This window comes from Panthera onca, chromosome C1 (assembly GCF_046562875.1).
Source record: "Panthera onca isolate mPanOnc1 chromosome C1, mPanOnc1 haplotype 2, whole genome shotgun sequence".
Lineage (NCBI taxonomy): Eukaryota > Metazoa > Chordata > Mammalia > Carnivora > Felidae > Panthera > Panthera onca.
The window spans coordinates 44,679,524-44,695,265 of record NC_138346.1 but is presented as its reverse complement, the minus strand read 5'-3'; the positions used below and the strand labels follow the sequence as shown (position 1 = coordinate 44,695,265).

The following is a 15,742-nucleotide window of genomic DNA, read 5'->3' as shown; positions in this document are numbered from 1 at the left end:
CTCGCGGCTCCCTTACGATATAGTCAATAAACTTCTATCTTCTTTGTTCTGCCTCAGGTGAATTCCTACACCTCCCGCCCCTTCCACCTGATCGTTGCCCCACATTTGGGGGTCCCCACCCAATGCGGAGACACCACAAGGTCAAGGCTGAATACGAACCAGAATAGCAGAAAACGAAGGTGATGCTGCGAAGAAGGCGCCTAAACACAGTAAGAGCGACATACAGAAAGGGGCCCGGGCTCAGATCTAAGAGCTAGGCCTCCAAAAGTGACTACAAATTTCGAGGCCAGGCAGTCACCACCTGCAACCCTCTGCCACCTCGGCGAGCGCAGCCCAGGACCCTGCGCTGGCAGCTCGCTAGCTCACTCACCTGCACATGAAGCTCCACACCTCTGGCAGCCCCATGGCGAAGACACCCACAAACTTAAAGTAGTCAGAGCAGGCGCACAAGAGTGGCTGGTCGCGCCGCACTTCAGACCCGCCCACCGCCGCCGCCGACGCCGGGCGCCTCAAGACACAGATGACAAGTCCTCCAGGCGGCCAGAGAGGCCCACTGCGGGATTTTCCGCTACCGGAGGGCGCTGAGGGGCAGGGCGAAAACCCCTGCGGGAGGAAATGGGTGGAGAGCGGAAGAAGCGGACGGGGCGGGGCTTGGCTAGGGGGCGGGGCCTAGGCGAAGGCGGAAGGCGAGACCGGGCAGCGCTGGAGGAGCGGCCGAGTGCTGACGCCCGCTGACGCCCGCTGACTGGGCAAAGAGAAGTGGCTCCCTGGAGGCCCTCTTGGACTGGGCTTCACCGGCCCCGTTTGCCTAGCGGAGATTGACATGAAAGACTTTGCTTGAATTTGAAGATTTTTTTTAACTAAAAATATAAGCTTAGTATTCTCTCGTTTGAGGATCAGATGAAATACGCTTGATAATAGGACACTGATGTAGTTTAATCCTAATCTTACCACAGCAGAACTTCTTTTACATTAGGATTGGTATATTTCAAGTTTTTTGGAAAAGTTATTGATCCCCTACTCCTCTTCAATAGCAGGCAAAAATCTGTCCCATTAAGAGGTGATAGATACGTCTTCACCAACAAAATTGAAAGTTAACTGTTACCAACGAAAGCCTAATTCTATTCAGAACGTAGCTTACTCAAAATACTGGAAGTATTACTCAAAGTATACTCAAAATTACTCAAGATTTACCTTATCCATTAGGATCCACTGTTGATTCAGAAGAATGTTCTTCTGTATCCCAATACACCCATATGTCCAGCAGCAAACATTTCATCACCGCTAAAGCATTGGCACGTTTGTCAGAAAAAAGGAATTCAGTGAAGCATTTCAGAGGGAGGGGAGTTAAAAGAGTTAATCCTAGCAAATTAACATTTAAGAAGATACTGTCAAGACTTTGGTCAAAAGTTACTTTTCTAACTTAGATCACGTATATGTACTGAATGCCCACTGAACAAAAGACAAACAGACATCGCAGAAGGAACTTGTGACCTGCAATTCAGTTTTTAAACAGCTATGGGACATCGATATTTGATATCACCATCTGACATTGCCATCATTCAGTGTGCACAAAAAGTCTCATTCAGTGTGCACAAAAAAATGAATGGATCCCTCAACCCAGTGCGGTTTATTGGAAAGAGCATGGGCTTTCCTGTTAAACAGCCCAAGATTATATAATCTTCCCTGTTCCCTTAGCTTCATGTGCACATAGCCTGTGTCTCACAAGGCCTCATGCTTAGAAAGCCTCTGCATTTGGTTTAATGTTCTATTTTTAACAAGTTTTTAACAAGGTGCACCACATTTTCATTTTGCTACAGGCAGATCCTAGAAATTAATGTAGTTGGTCCTATCTTGTCCCTAGCATGCTAAGAGTTTAGTGACCTTGGGCAAATTATGTAACCCAAGATGTTTTTCAAAAGTGTTCATATCATTTTGGATTAAGTATTCTTTCTAGGGGCACCTTGGTAGCTCAGTCTGTTGAGCATCCCACTCTTGATTTTGGCTCAGGTCATGATCCCAGAGTCATGCAATCAAGCCCCACATTGGGCTCAGTGGTGAGCATGGAACCTGCTTAAGATTCTCTCTCTCTCTTTCTCCCCCACTTGCACTCTCTCTCTAAAAATAAATCTTAAAAAAAAAAAAAAAAAGAATTCTGGTTGCAGAAAACCCACAGAATAGGAAAAAAATTTTGCAAATGTAATATTTGATAAAGATTTTGTACCTAGAACATGTAAAGAACTATTACAACTTAATTTTAAAAAGACACAGATCCTTCTATTTAAAAATGAGCAAGGGATCTGAATAGACAGCTCTCCAAAGAAGATCTACAAATGATAAATAATCTTATGAAAAGATACTCAACATAATTAGCCATCAAGAAAGTACAAATCAAAACCACAATGAGATATAACTTGATACTCACTAAGATGGTTATAATCAAAAAGACAAACAATAATAAGTGTTGATGAAGATATAGAGAAATAATAATCTTCATATACTGATGGTGGGAATGTAAAATTATACGGCCATTTTGAAAAAATTTGGGAATCCCTCGATTGGTTAAATATAGACCACCATAAGACCTAGTAATTCCACTCCTATGTATATACCCCAAAGAAATGAAAATATAGTCCACACAAATGTTTATAACTACTCATAATAACCAAAAAGTAGAAACAATTTAAGTATGTATCAACTGATGGGTTACAAAAAGTGATATATTCATATAATGAAATATTATTTGGCTATTAAAAAAATGAAGTACTGCTACATGCTACAACATAGATGAACCTTGAAAACACTATGTTAAGTGAAAGAAACCAAGTATGAAGACCAAATATTGTGTGATTTCATTAACATGAGTGTCCAGAATAAGCAAATGTACAGAGACAAAAAGTAGACTAGAGTTCAGGAAGGGTGACAGCTAAGAGGTATTGGGTTTCTTTGGAGTAATAAAAATACTTTAAAATGTATTGTGGTGATGGGTGAACTATACTAAAAGCCATTAAACTGTATACTTTAAATGGGTGAACTGATTGGTACATGAATTATATTTTAATTTTAAAAGAATTCTGGTTGCTCCACATCCTCATCAACATTTTATGCTTTCAGTCTTTATTTTTACCCTACTGATGTGTGGGTAGTGTTATCTCATTGTGGTTTCGATTTGCATTTCTCTGGTATCTAATAATAATTGAGCACTTTTTTCTTTGCCTGTCTTCTTTTGTAAAGTGGCTGTTCAAGTCTCTTGCCTATTTAAAAATTTTTTTTTAATGTTTATTTATTTTTGAGACAGGGAGAAACAGATCATGAACGGCGGAGGGTCAGAGAGAGAGGGAGACACAGAATCTGAAACAGGCTCCAGGCTCTGAGCTGTCAGCCCAGAGCCCGACGCGGGGCTCGAACTCACGGACCAAGAGATCATGACCTGAGCCGAAGTCGGACGCTTAACCGACTGAGCCACGCTGGGCCCCCCCTCTTGCCTATTTTAAACGAAGTTATCTTTTTCTTACTGCTTGATGCAATCATTGTGTGTTGCTGTTACAATTTGCCCCCAAATTTAGCAGCTTAAAATAACAAATATTTATTATCTCTCTCAGATTCTGAGGTTTAGGAATTAGAGAGAGGCTGAGAGGTAGTTCTGGCTCAGAGTCTCTCCTGAGGTTGCAGTCACAGTGTTTGCTAGGACTACAGCCATTTGAATGCTCATTTGGGGCAGGAGGACCCCCTTCCAAACTCACTTATGGGTTCATTGTCAAGCTTCAGTTCCTTGCTACATAGGCCTTTCCACGGAGCTGCTCACAGCATAGCAGCTCCATTTCTCCAGAGTAAGTGAGCCAAGACAGAGAACCACCAAAACAGAAGCCAGAGTATCTTTTATAATCTAATCTTGAAAGTGAAGTACCATCACTGTGGCCTTATTCTATTGGTCACACATACCACACCTGGAGGCAAGGATCACTGAGGGCTGTGTGGAGGCTGGCTACCACTCATGAATTATTTTTTTTCTTTTCTCATTACCAGTCAGTCATCAAGGCACACCAATTATTTCTTTGAAGCATCTCTCAGATTTGCCCTATCCTCTTGCCCTGTCCCATGACAACCATTTCAGCACCCACATATAACTCATTCCAAATCTAACTTCTCTCTTCACCCGCAATCATCGCACCCTTCAATGCACTCTGCATTTCATTGACAACAAATTCTCCCAAGATACTATTCAACTTTGGCTTATTATTCAGCTGCTAAATAATCTCGCAATTGTCTATAGCTATGTTGCCCAATACTAGACACGTGTGGCTATTGAGCGTTTGAAATGTGGCTTGTGCAAGTGAGGAAATGAATTTGTCTTTAATTTAAATTTAACAACTGAAGCAGTGTAAAATTTTTTTAATATTGATTACATGTTAAAACGGTAATATTTGGGATATATTGGGTTAGGGAAAATATATGATTATTTTCAGTTGTTTCTTTTTATTTTTTTAGTGTGACATAGAAAGTTTTAAATTACATACGTGGCATTATTATTGAACAGCAGTGGTCTGTAATGTCGAGTTCAAACTGACTGACTTTTGAGGTGACAGAAATAGGGCTCTACCTTACCTACCCAAACTTATTTCCCATGTACCGGCCCTCATTCCTGTCACACATCACTCCTGGATGTCCCTGAGTACCTAATGTTCATGTCCTGCCTCTGTTCCTTGGTTCAGGTGATTTCTTATGTCAGGAAAGCTGTTCTTCTTTCATCCTCTTCTAAAATTTTTCCATCCTTAGGGCCTGTCTTGTGTCTCATTTTCCTGCAACAGTCTCTTATTCTAACCTGTACCAGATTCTTTTTTCCTGCATTTGAATTATACTTCTCATCAGCATCCTAGTTCATCACTCATTTCTTGCTTAATTGTTTGTTGAATGCTAATCTTCTCTCTTGAATTATACATTCCTTGAGGATAGAAACTATATCTTATATGTTGTCTGAATTTTTCAAAAACCTAGTGCTGGGAACATGATAAACAGGCATACAGATTTGATATACTAATTAACTAATTAGGAAAGATTTTGCATACAAATAACTGTGTGAATCTTAATCAGTGTAAACCTGGCATTGGTATGGAAAATAAGTTGTAAAAATTATTTGTCAAAACACAAATGCCCCTTGAATTAAGTACGCACAACATGTGAAAGATTATCCAGGAGCCAACACCAGGACTGGATGGCAGGGAAGTGACTCCCTAGTGCTCTTCCCTGTTAGAAAGTGATTGGTAATCAATGAAAGGCTCTGAAAAGCTTGCCAAAAGATCACCACTGTTGGGTTGAGGTCCCTCAGCACACCTAGCCCCACCTCCTACCCCTAAGCTCCACCACCAAACAAGGATCTCTTCAGTGCCAGAAGTGAGCTGCTTACACTAGCTGTCCCAATAACCCACTTCTGGAAAAGCCTCAGCGGTTGTGCCTTTTCTTCACTCTAACCAGCCTGAGGCTGTGCTACCTGGTCAGTTCTACCCTGCTCCCTTGCCCATGAGTTGGGTAGGAAGTCTTAAGGCTCAACCCTCCACTCCCTTCAATCAGTCTTCTTGAAAGAGTGCTGAAACCCACTCATTTCACCTTCCTTTCATACCTGAATTTCCCAAAATTTTGCAAAGTGGCCTTTTGTGGGATAGTGTTTTGACCCAATCTTTTTGTTTGTGTGCGTGTGTGTGTTTTTGTTGCTGTTGTTTTTGTTTTGTTTTCTTTTGTTTTATGCCAAGCTCCAGGGAAAAAGCCTGACCTAGAATTATCTCATTGGTCCCCACCTAAAGCTGTAAGTGTAGTGGTCTCAGTGTACCCCTTTGGCCAGCACCAACCACAGGATGCATACAACATAGACTACATGCACAGAGTCCCAGGTGTCTTCCCAAACAAAAGGAATTGGGTCATACAGTGGAGGCCAAAAAGTAAGACATTGCTCAATTATTACCAGCAAGCAGTGCAGAAAACAGACCTTGATCCAATGACAATGTTAATCTCAACTTATTGGTCCCAAAAAGGACGTTATCCTTTCTTATATATAACTAGGTGAGCAGTATGGGATACTGTTGGACCTGTGACCCAACAGCTCTTCTTTTAAGGCATTTATCGTTTTCTCCTTTGTACTAAAGTCATGGATGAGTAACCTTATAGACCCCAGAGTTCTGGGCAAGCCCAAAGTCCAGTAATGAAATCTAATCCCTTCCTTTTCCTCTTGCTCAGCGCCCAGTGCAAGTTAAATAAGCCCTTCTGTAAGGCTAATATTCAGTAAATAACATCAGTATGGCTACATGGTTGTTAAGACATCGAAATGCTTCCAAACCAATTAATAAGTACCCACTGTCCATGTCAGCTAATCTGGTCAATCTGGCCCCAAGGACCCCAGGTGGGCACTACTGAGGAGACCAACCTGGTACCTGCCAACCAGCAGGCCACAGCTGTCTACACTAGACCACAATGCCATGTGCTCATAGTAGGCCAAGCCCTTTTATGGAAGATAACACTTCTGGCAATAGTGCTGTGTACCTGAAGGCATGCTGCTGCCTTGGTCGAGACTGCCTGCTGCGGGCTAACCCCAACGTTGCCCTCACAACACTGCAGTATACCACAGCTGTTCAATATTTTGAATATCACCCTTGCCCTTTTGTATGTTTGTGCTAATCACTGTGTGCAAACCAACGAACAGGACCGGACTACGTGCATAGTAGTGCAGTTATTGAAAAGATCACATATGCCAAAACTGGATCCAAAAAATCTCAAGTAGCACCACATCTGGGTGCCTTTTCTTCTCTCTCCCTCTTTTCCTGGCCACACGCAATCTCGTGCAAACTTGTGAGATGTCTGCTTCTCTCCTGGTGCTTTGTCTAGTCAATTTGAAGGCCTATTATAATCCAGGTACTATGTGAGGTGTTGGGCTCTGCAGCCTTGGAGGTTAAAGGGTACTATGGAAGCACCTAGTAAGGCCACCTGTCATAAACCAGAAATCAGAGAAGGCTTCTCAGAAGAAGTGACTGTTTTAGACATAGGGAAACTCGGCACAGATAGAGCAAAGCATACAACTGCAGATTCTGATGGTGGCACTAGAGAGGTAGGGTGGGATCAGATCACAAAGAGCCCATGAAGCCACCTTTAAAGAGTATGTAAGCAGAAATACGACATTATCAGATTTTAGTTCCGTCAGTATCACTTTGAAGTACGGCCAGTGGGTCAGAGAGAACACGTCTGGCTCCCCACACTCCTCCCCATATCTTTTCTGCGCTTTCATACTTGCTTGACTTGCAAGAAGTTTTGATTTGCCCTGGCTTGTCTGATCCCAACTGTACTTCATGACATCATCCCACAATTTGGCTTTTAAATAGTTATTTATTTACATACTCTTTTTGCTTTTGCCATGTTTGCTAACTAGCCAATCTGTTTCTCATTATCTGAACTCAGCAGAGCAATCTGATTAGCTCATGAATGTGAGACCTTGGATCAAGGGGCCATGGGGTCTCATCATCTATTTGGATACTGGGGATGTCCATGGCTTCCAAGATTAACTGGGTTTGGCAGGGAAGGGTGACTTATTTCCCAGATCATCAACCAGTATCCATGCCCAGAGTTATCATTCAAATAGCAACTGATAAAAATAGGAGCATTAATAAAATAGAAAATTTTAAAAACAAAAATGGTTTCTGTTAGAAAAAAATGTGCACAGAAACATTCTAGAAGAATATCTACCCCAAATGTTAACAACAGGTAGGTGGTGGTGAAAGTATGGGTAACTCAGTACTTCTCTGTAGTTATTTATATTTTCTATTGTTTCTCATGAGAAAAGTTGTTTTATTAACAAAACACAAAAGTGGTTTTAAGGAAATGACAAATACTGCACAAAATCTACCATATTTTTTTCTTTATAAGTAATTCTGAAAATAGTTTTTGGACAAATTTTCTGTTTACTAGATGCACTGGATTCTAGGGAGTTGCTACCAGGTAGTGATGTACCACATCAAAGAAGATTGAAAGGTTTATGTTTTTTCCATTAAATAGTTTCTCCAAATAAAATTCTTAGAAAAGCTTTAATACAGCTGGTCCAAAGGTAGTGAGTTATCTCAATTGATTGTTCACAGTCAGTTACAGATCTCTTTGTTCTACTCTTCCCCTTTTCCACTATTGCACTTCACTAAAAAAAAAAAAGGAAAAGAAAAAGAAAAGCTGTAATGCATTTCTTGACTTTGATATATTGCATGTCAAATTATATCTCTAATAATTAAAAACACACGCATAACACATACACATCATAAGATGTAATGCTGACATTGTAAAGACTTCAAAAAAACATAAGCCTTGATACATAGTAACAGTACAGAATCTATTTGTATATTTCTAATAATTGGCATATTTCTAATATGCAATGTCATTATTTAAAAATATGTGTATTATATAGGCACAATCTTGAGGACCTCAGTTTAGCAATGCATATTTAAAATGACTATTAAAACATCTCCAAATGAGTAAATGAGTAAACTGATCTGTCCTACCAAGTTCAGTAAGTTACATTACAAATTCTATGACATTAGCAAGTGCCACAGGGAACTGTGTAATCAGGAAGATCTTTTGTAATAATTATGGCTTTTAAGCTCTTCCGGGTTTCCCTAGAACTGTTTGTATGTATGTACACATAGCAATAATAGTTACAAAAATGTAAGTAGATTAACGTTTGTCTTAAAGTATGCATATACCTTTATTAGATGCTTTAATATTTGGTATCTCTTTTAGGGAGGAGAAATAAAATCAAATGAATGTTGAAATAGTATGTTTTTCTACTCATATGAGAAAGGTTTTCGAATCCTTTTCAGAGTCACTTTTACGCTGTGCTTGGTTGGTGAGACTTTCTATGCTCTTACTACTATATTCACTTTCCCTGAGAGCTAAGGAAAGAAAATTATAATTATTGGTATTCCATGCAACTACAATGCTCAAAAACCCTCCTTTAAGACTCTTGCCTCCAAATCCAAACTAAAAAACCAAGATAACTCATCCCATGATATTAGTGGTAAAATCAATTGAAATTTGTGTAATTTCTGCCTATATTTAGGAGCAAAAGAATAACTTAGAGCAAAAAGATAGTGGAAGGCAAGACAGCAATATTTGGGATGTGTTTTTAAGATTCACAGTGGATAAAGTAGGAAGTAATTTTCAGCTAATGAAAGGTTTATGGTAAATGGTAACACCAAAGATTTTTTTCAAGTTTTAATTTGTGACTTCAACAGCAACAACTTAGAGATAGCTGCTGCGGTATGCTGACCTCTTCCTAGGTTCTGGAGTGTATTAAGGATGGAACCTCCACCCTGACAGAGAACATAAGACTATGTAAGAAGATGGAGAGCAGGAGGCCAGAAGTGGTGTGGAGAAGTGAATGGTGACTGGAAATTCACTGCTTTTCCTCATCCTGTCAAGCAATGGCCTGCACCTTTCACTTAATTCGTTGGTCCTCACAGAAGCATCTGTTGAATTGCATTTACTATTATTTCCAACATAAAATGTAACTGTATTTGTCAGGTAATATATTTAACTTTTCTTGTGGAAAAAGAGGGGGAAAATGTGTATGAAGAAAGACACTGAAATAAGTACCAAAAAAGGAGACAAGTGTATGTTCTTTCTAATTTTCCAAGGTTTTCTTTCCATTTATAACATTTCTTTTGTGGAAACCTGAGATTAGTCACAATAAGCAAATATTCCAGTGTCAGTACATTCTATAAAAACACTTATGATAATCATTTAGGGTCAGATTTAATATTTGTGACGGCATTTTAAAAGCTAGCATTATTTTTAAGTTGTAAGGTATTAGGAGTAATAATACAGCCTATGTGCCCAAATGTGTCTCCAAAGGCACTTAAATACCAGAAAAAGAAGTTAGTTAACAAATTAAAAACCCAGTATAATCAGCATGTGAGAGATCTATTTGTCTCCTCTTGCCTTTCTAGTCTCTTGTTGCCTTAAGTTTTTACGAGAATGATTTGGTAACATGATGTGTAATGGAGATAATATGGGTGCAGTTTAGGAAAAGAACTTGATTTTGTGTGTTAGACATTTTAAACAAATTATTTTTAACGTTTATTTATTTTTGGGACAGAGAGAGACAGAGCATGAACGGGGGAGGGGCAGAGAGAGGGAGACACAGAATCGGAAGCAGGCTCCAGGCTCTGAGCCATCAGCCCAGAGCCCGACGTGGGGCTCGAACTCACGAACCGCAAGATCGTGACCTGAGCCAAAGTCAGATGCTCAACCGACTGAGCCACCCAGGCGCCCCTGTGTGTTAGATATTTTAAAGTAGGCTTTTAAAGTTCTTACTGAATAGCTAAGAAATTAAGAGATATTTGATGTTCTGTTCCCTATGAAATGAATGTCATAATCATACTTGTCATACAATATACAAAAGATAGATTACGAAATTGTTAACAATTCGTAAAAATTGTTAAAAATTTGTAAAGCTACACCAACTTATTCCAAAGCAAAACACACCAAAGGAATAAGCAATCAGGATATAAATATTCTGAGATTACAAAGTATGCAATACAATGATTTTACAAACTAAAGAGTATCGGGGAGGATCCAACAATAAGTTGATTTTAGGGTCTTCTCTGGATAGCTAATGTAAACAAGAAAATATTCAGGAAAGTTTAAGAATTGGAGGAAATGACTCAATTGGTAATATGCTCCAGCGGATAACCTTTGTACTAAACCACAAGAACACTCTACACTAATCAGCAGGGGCTGGGCTGGGCAGTTTAGTAAGGAATATTCAAATGAAGACAGGGGAAGGCGATCCAGTGTCCCTCCCCCAAACTTTTTGCTCTCAGATTCCAGCGTTTAACTTAATTTAATCCAGTGTTAATTAAGACAGAGTGGAGATCAGACCCTAAGGATCCATATACTTCAAGGCTTTGACATTTACTATATTTTACCTCTAGGAACATGGAAAAGTAAGTGAAAAAGTAGATAATTCCTATTTTATTAAAATTAACATATATACATTGTGTGTGTGTGTGTGTGTGTGTGTGTGTGTAGTGTGATAGAACAAAGATAAATATATAAACCCAATAAAATTTTGTTGGAAGCCTATAAGCCCAGGAATTGGAAAACACCTATAAATATACCTGCATTACTTGTTCTAAAAAATCTATCCTTTGCTTTTGATACCTTAGCTACTTGTAGCCCTCAATATTATATCTGATTCCCCTTAGATTATATAGTTCAGTAAATTTTCACTGTAACTTAAGAACAACTCAAAAAGTTGTAATATACTATCACAAATGCTAGTGATTTCTCCCTCAAATCTTTAAAAGAAATCACAGCTCTGCTTTGTTTTCACGAGAGTTGTTCAATCTTTTCTAAGACAAGTATAAATGATTCATACTAGTTAATAATTTAAAAGGAATCCATAAGATTGTGCAATATGGTGCTAGGAAACTCTTACAATTAATTCAAATCTAGTCCTTGTGTGGATAACCTACATTTTCCTTATTTGTTAACCACCTAATATACTATGGTTGTGTCATCTTTCCATACACTTAACAGAAGATATACAGGTGGCAAATGCTGCAAAAATCATTAAAATCCAGCCAACTACAGTCAAAACCAATTTCACATGTCTAGCAGCTGATTTCAGGTTATGAGGTGTGGTAGGGGCGGGTGTGCAATGTTGATCTATGAGGGAACAACTGGAGACTTCAAGCGAGTTTAATATGACGGAGGAAAGGGTATGACTCAGTCTAGAAAGCTGAGAACTGCCTGCTGCCACTGCCACTAGTGACCCTGATTCTAGAGCCCTTGGCTAACGTGTCATTAAAAGTCATGTTGAGCTTCCGATTTCAGCTCAGGTCATGATCTCACAGTTTGTGGGTTCAAGCCCCACATTGGGCTCTGTGCTGACAGCTCAGAGACTGGAGCCTGCTTTGGATTCTGTGTCTCCCTCACTCTCTGCCCCTCCCCCACTCACACTGTCTTTCTCTCTCTCTCGCTCTCTCTCTCTCTCTCAAAAATAAATAAACCTTAAAAAAAATAAATCATGTTTCAAAAAATATATAAATCATTTAATGATATGGTGAAATGCTCATATATGATGATTAAACAACAGCTCACAAAACAGTATGTTTAGTAACATTTGTAAAAATAATACAGAGAGAGAAGATGGAACATTATACTCTAAAATGCTAACGGTTACAGTATTTCCGGTGGGTTTTATTTCCTTCTTCATATTTTTTTCACATTTTTTGAGTTTCCACAAAATTTTTTTCATAATGTGTTAATTTTATAACAAGAAAAAAGTCAACAGTTTCATCTGAAAGCATTTATTTAGAATACTTACACTATTTTTCAAAATATTTACAATATTTGAAAAAGCTAATTTGGGCACAGAGTTACCTTATTGAAATTAAAAAGCTATGCCATTGGCACAGTATAATTCAAAAGAAGATGAATGAAAGGAAATAGAGGACTCAGAAATATGGCCTAGTGCATAAAACAGCTTAATGTATGATACATTGATCATTACACATTAGTGGGATGTTTGCTCACTAACAATGTCAGGAAAGTTAGCTAGATATTTGAGGGAAAATGAACTTGGAGTAATAAAAATGCAACTAAAACTGTGATGTGAAATTAGGAAGGTTTTTTTTGTTTGTTTGTCAGTGTGTATTTGATAATAGACACAGTAATGAGATAGGCAACATCATTGACAGTGAGGAGTGTTTTGAAGGGCAATTGTCATATCGTAGTCATATTGTAGACTATGTAATTCTAGGCATCTAATCTAAAGAAATATAATAGACACTGGAAATTTATGAAGGATGTATCTTCTAGACTTGGACTCTTTAAATCTGTGTTTTCAAACTGTGTTCCAAAGAGCTCTGGTGTTCTGTGATGGTGGGGAGAGGGGCAGAGTATGCCTCAAAGATAAGGAAGAAGGTTCCTTTAACTCTGCAGGTGGCTTTTATTTATATGTTATGTGCCTATAGATTACTTATTTTCTTAAAGATTCCACTGAAAACATTAAGTTAAAACACCACTATACTGGACTCTTTGATTTCTTCAATAAAATGCAATGGAGTGTTATTTCTCAAAAACTATGGGAGAAGTAGAGAACAATAGTCAGAGTGTTACATTCCCAAATGCTGGACCCACGGTAATTTAAATTCCTGCTTCAGGAAACCTGAAATCATTCTATAATTACCTTGTAAATAGTCAAAATCTCAGATATAAAATCTGAGAATATCCGGGCCTGTCACTTAAGAAATAAAAGATTGGAGTTCTATGATATTCACCAGTGTTCTTTAACATATCAGTCTGTCCTAACAAGAACCAACTTCCACTCAGATGTTTCAACAGAAGAGATTTTATTAACTGAGAACAAACTGAGGGTTGATGGGGGGTGGGTGATGGGTATTGAGGAGGGCACCTTTTGGGATGAGCACTGCGTGTTGTACGGAAACCAATTTGACAATAAACTTCATATATTGAAAAAAAAAGAAGAGATTTTATTGAAGGGACTACTTCTAGAAGTTTTGGGTTAGGTTTAGGGTAGGGCAAAGGTATATAACATGACATGGAGATGGTAAGAGATGTGGAGTTACCCAGGTTCTGACAACATAAGAAGCCACTGACCACTGCTAGGACTGAAGGGGTAAGGGGAGGAGATCAAAACCAGGAAAAGAGGTGAGAATAAATACCCCAACTTTTCTCCTTTTCCCCCCTCCAACCTATTGTCGGTGTAACCCGTTGGTCAATCCTACCTGGAATGACCCCAGAGAAAATAGTTTTTGAAAGTTCTGCCTTCAGAGGCACAGAGTTTAGCAGAGAAGGATGGAAAATGGATCTGGCAGAAAGCTGGTAGAAAGTAACTGGCAAACTTACAATAGTGAAATATTGGGAACCCTGATCCAATAATAGGGGAATGCTTAAGTAAATGATGGTATTAACCATTCTCTAATTAAGTAAATAATGGTACTCAAAAGACCGTTATGAATTCAAGGAGCATGGAAGAGACAGCAAACAACTCCATCTGGGAGAGTGAATTCAGGGGAAATTTTCTCAAAAATCTAAGCTAAAGTGCTTTTTTGCTGCCTAAGCAAAGTTTCTTATATTTTTGCTTATTACAAAAGCAACACATATTCACTACAGGAAGCACGCACATAACAGAAAACCAAATATCTACAATCTCACCTCTAGCCCAAGACCACTAACAATATCTCAGCGTGTTTACAGCTTTCCAGATCTTTTTCTATGCGTACATACACGATTATGCCGTATTTGAGATGATAACATAGATATGCTTTTCTTAATGTAATAAATCACGAATACTATCTCATGCAATAAATATCATTCTGCAACTTTTTAAAACATTTAAAACTTTTAAAATACTTGTTTCCTCATATCTGGTTGTGACTAATTTCTCTCCTCAGACATTTAGCAGGCTTTCTTTTTTGGCTATTACCAAATGCACTAGGATGAACTTTCTTGAAGTCTACTCTTTGTACACATTACTGCCTTCATGCCAATTTCAGTCCACAGCCTGTTTTTCTACAGCCCTGAAGCTAATAGCTCTCATATTTTTAAAGGGTTTTAAAAACAAAAGCACACACACAAAGAAGCAACAGAAACATATGTGGCCTGCAAAGCCTAAAGTATTTACTATCTGGGCTCTTACAGAAAACATTTGTCAATTCCTGTATTATGAATTCCCAGAAATGCAGTTTTTGAGGCAAAGGGCGTGAACACTTTTTGAGGCTTTTACTGGGTTCGGCCAAGTTGCCCTCTAGAAACACTGAAGTAACTTATATCCTTCTCAGTACTGAGCTTGGTGGTTGACAGAGAATCTGAAGCAGGCTCCATGCTGTCAGCACAAAGCCCAATGAGGGGCTCCAACTCACTAATGGTGAGATCATGACCGGAGCCGAAACCAAAAGTCAGATGCTTAACCGACTGAGCCACCCAGGTGCCCTGCATATTGCAAATTTTTTGATAGTTTTTACTTGTCTTTTACCTTTATGGGGCTTTTTGATGAAAGAAATTAAAAATTCTATAGTCAAGTCTGGCACTTTTCCTTTGTAATTTTGCCCTTTGCTCCAAGCTTACTTTCAGATTAAAAGCAATTCACTTATATTTTCTCCTTGCACTTTTAAGACTTCTAAAAAATTTAAATCTTTTAATCCTTCTCAAATTTAGAGTCTGAGGAAGGTATTTAAAACACCAATAGGTAATAGAATGGGAGTCACATTGCTGGGTTCAAATTCAGCCTCACTACATATTACATGTTTAAGTAAATGACCTAACAGATTTCTCTTTAAGTGGAAATAACAATAACACCTACCCCAGGGCTGATTTAAGAAAGAACAGCTATGCAACACAAAAAGCACTTAGCATAGTGCCCTTAGCTATTAACATAGTAGCTAGAGAATCCGGCCCGCAAAAGAACTTGAGTTGTCCCACGCTAGAGACCACAGAAGCAGGCTAGGAGCAGAAACATGAGTTCAGTCTGGGAGATGGAAAGTTGTAAGCTCTATTTCCTGGACTATGACAAGTTGAGTGTTGCCCTGGGCTCCTGTGTTGGTGGTTCCTCACAGCCCAGAGAACAGGGGACCAGGCGTTGACAACTCAGGAGGCAGTCTTGGGTGCTTTTGGAAAATACAGTTAAGAAAACCTGCCAGCTGGAACTTTAAAACAGAGCTTCTAAATTTCTAGCCATGGCGTGAGTTAC

General features: G+C 38.9%; 1 protein-coding gene across 2 annotated transcripts in view; it reads right to left on the bottom strand.

Annotated features, from left to right (window-relative positions):
• Positions 1-597, bottom strand: part of HIBCH (3-hydroxyisobutyryl-CoA hydrolase) — a 102,645-nt gene extending 102,048 nt beyond the window's left edge. For both annotated transcript variants that reach the window (XM_078451087.2, XM_078451088.2), the window contains exon 1: positions 371-597. In XM_078451087.2, the coding sequence (XP_078307213.2) occupies positions 371-405 (35 nt within the window). In that variant the 5' untranslated portion in view covers positions 406-597. The remainder of the gene's footprint in view (positions 1-370) is intronic.
• Positions 598-15,742: the final 15,145 nt, after the last annotated feature.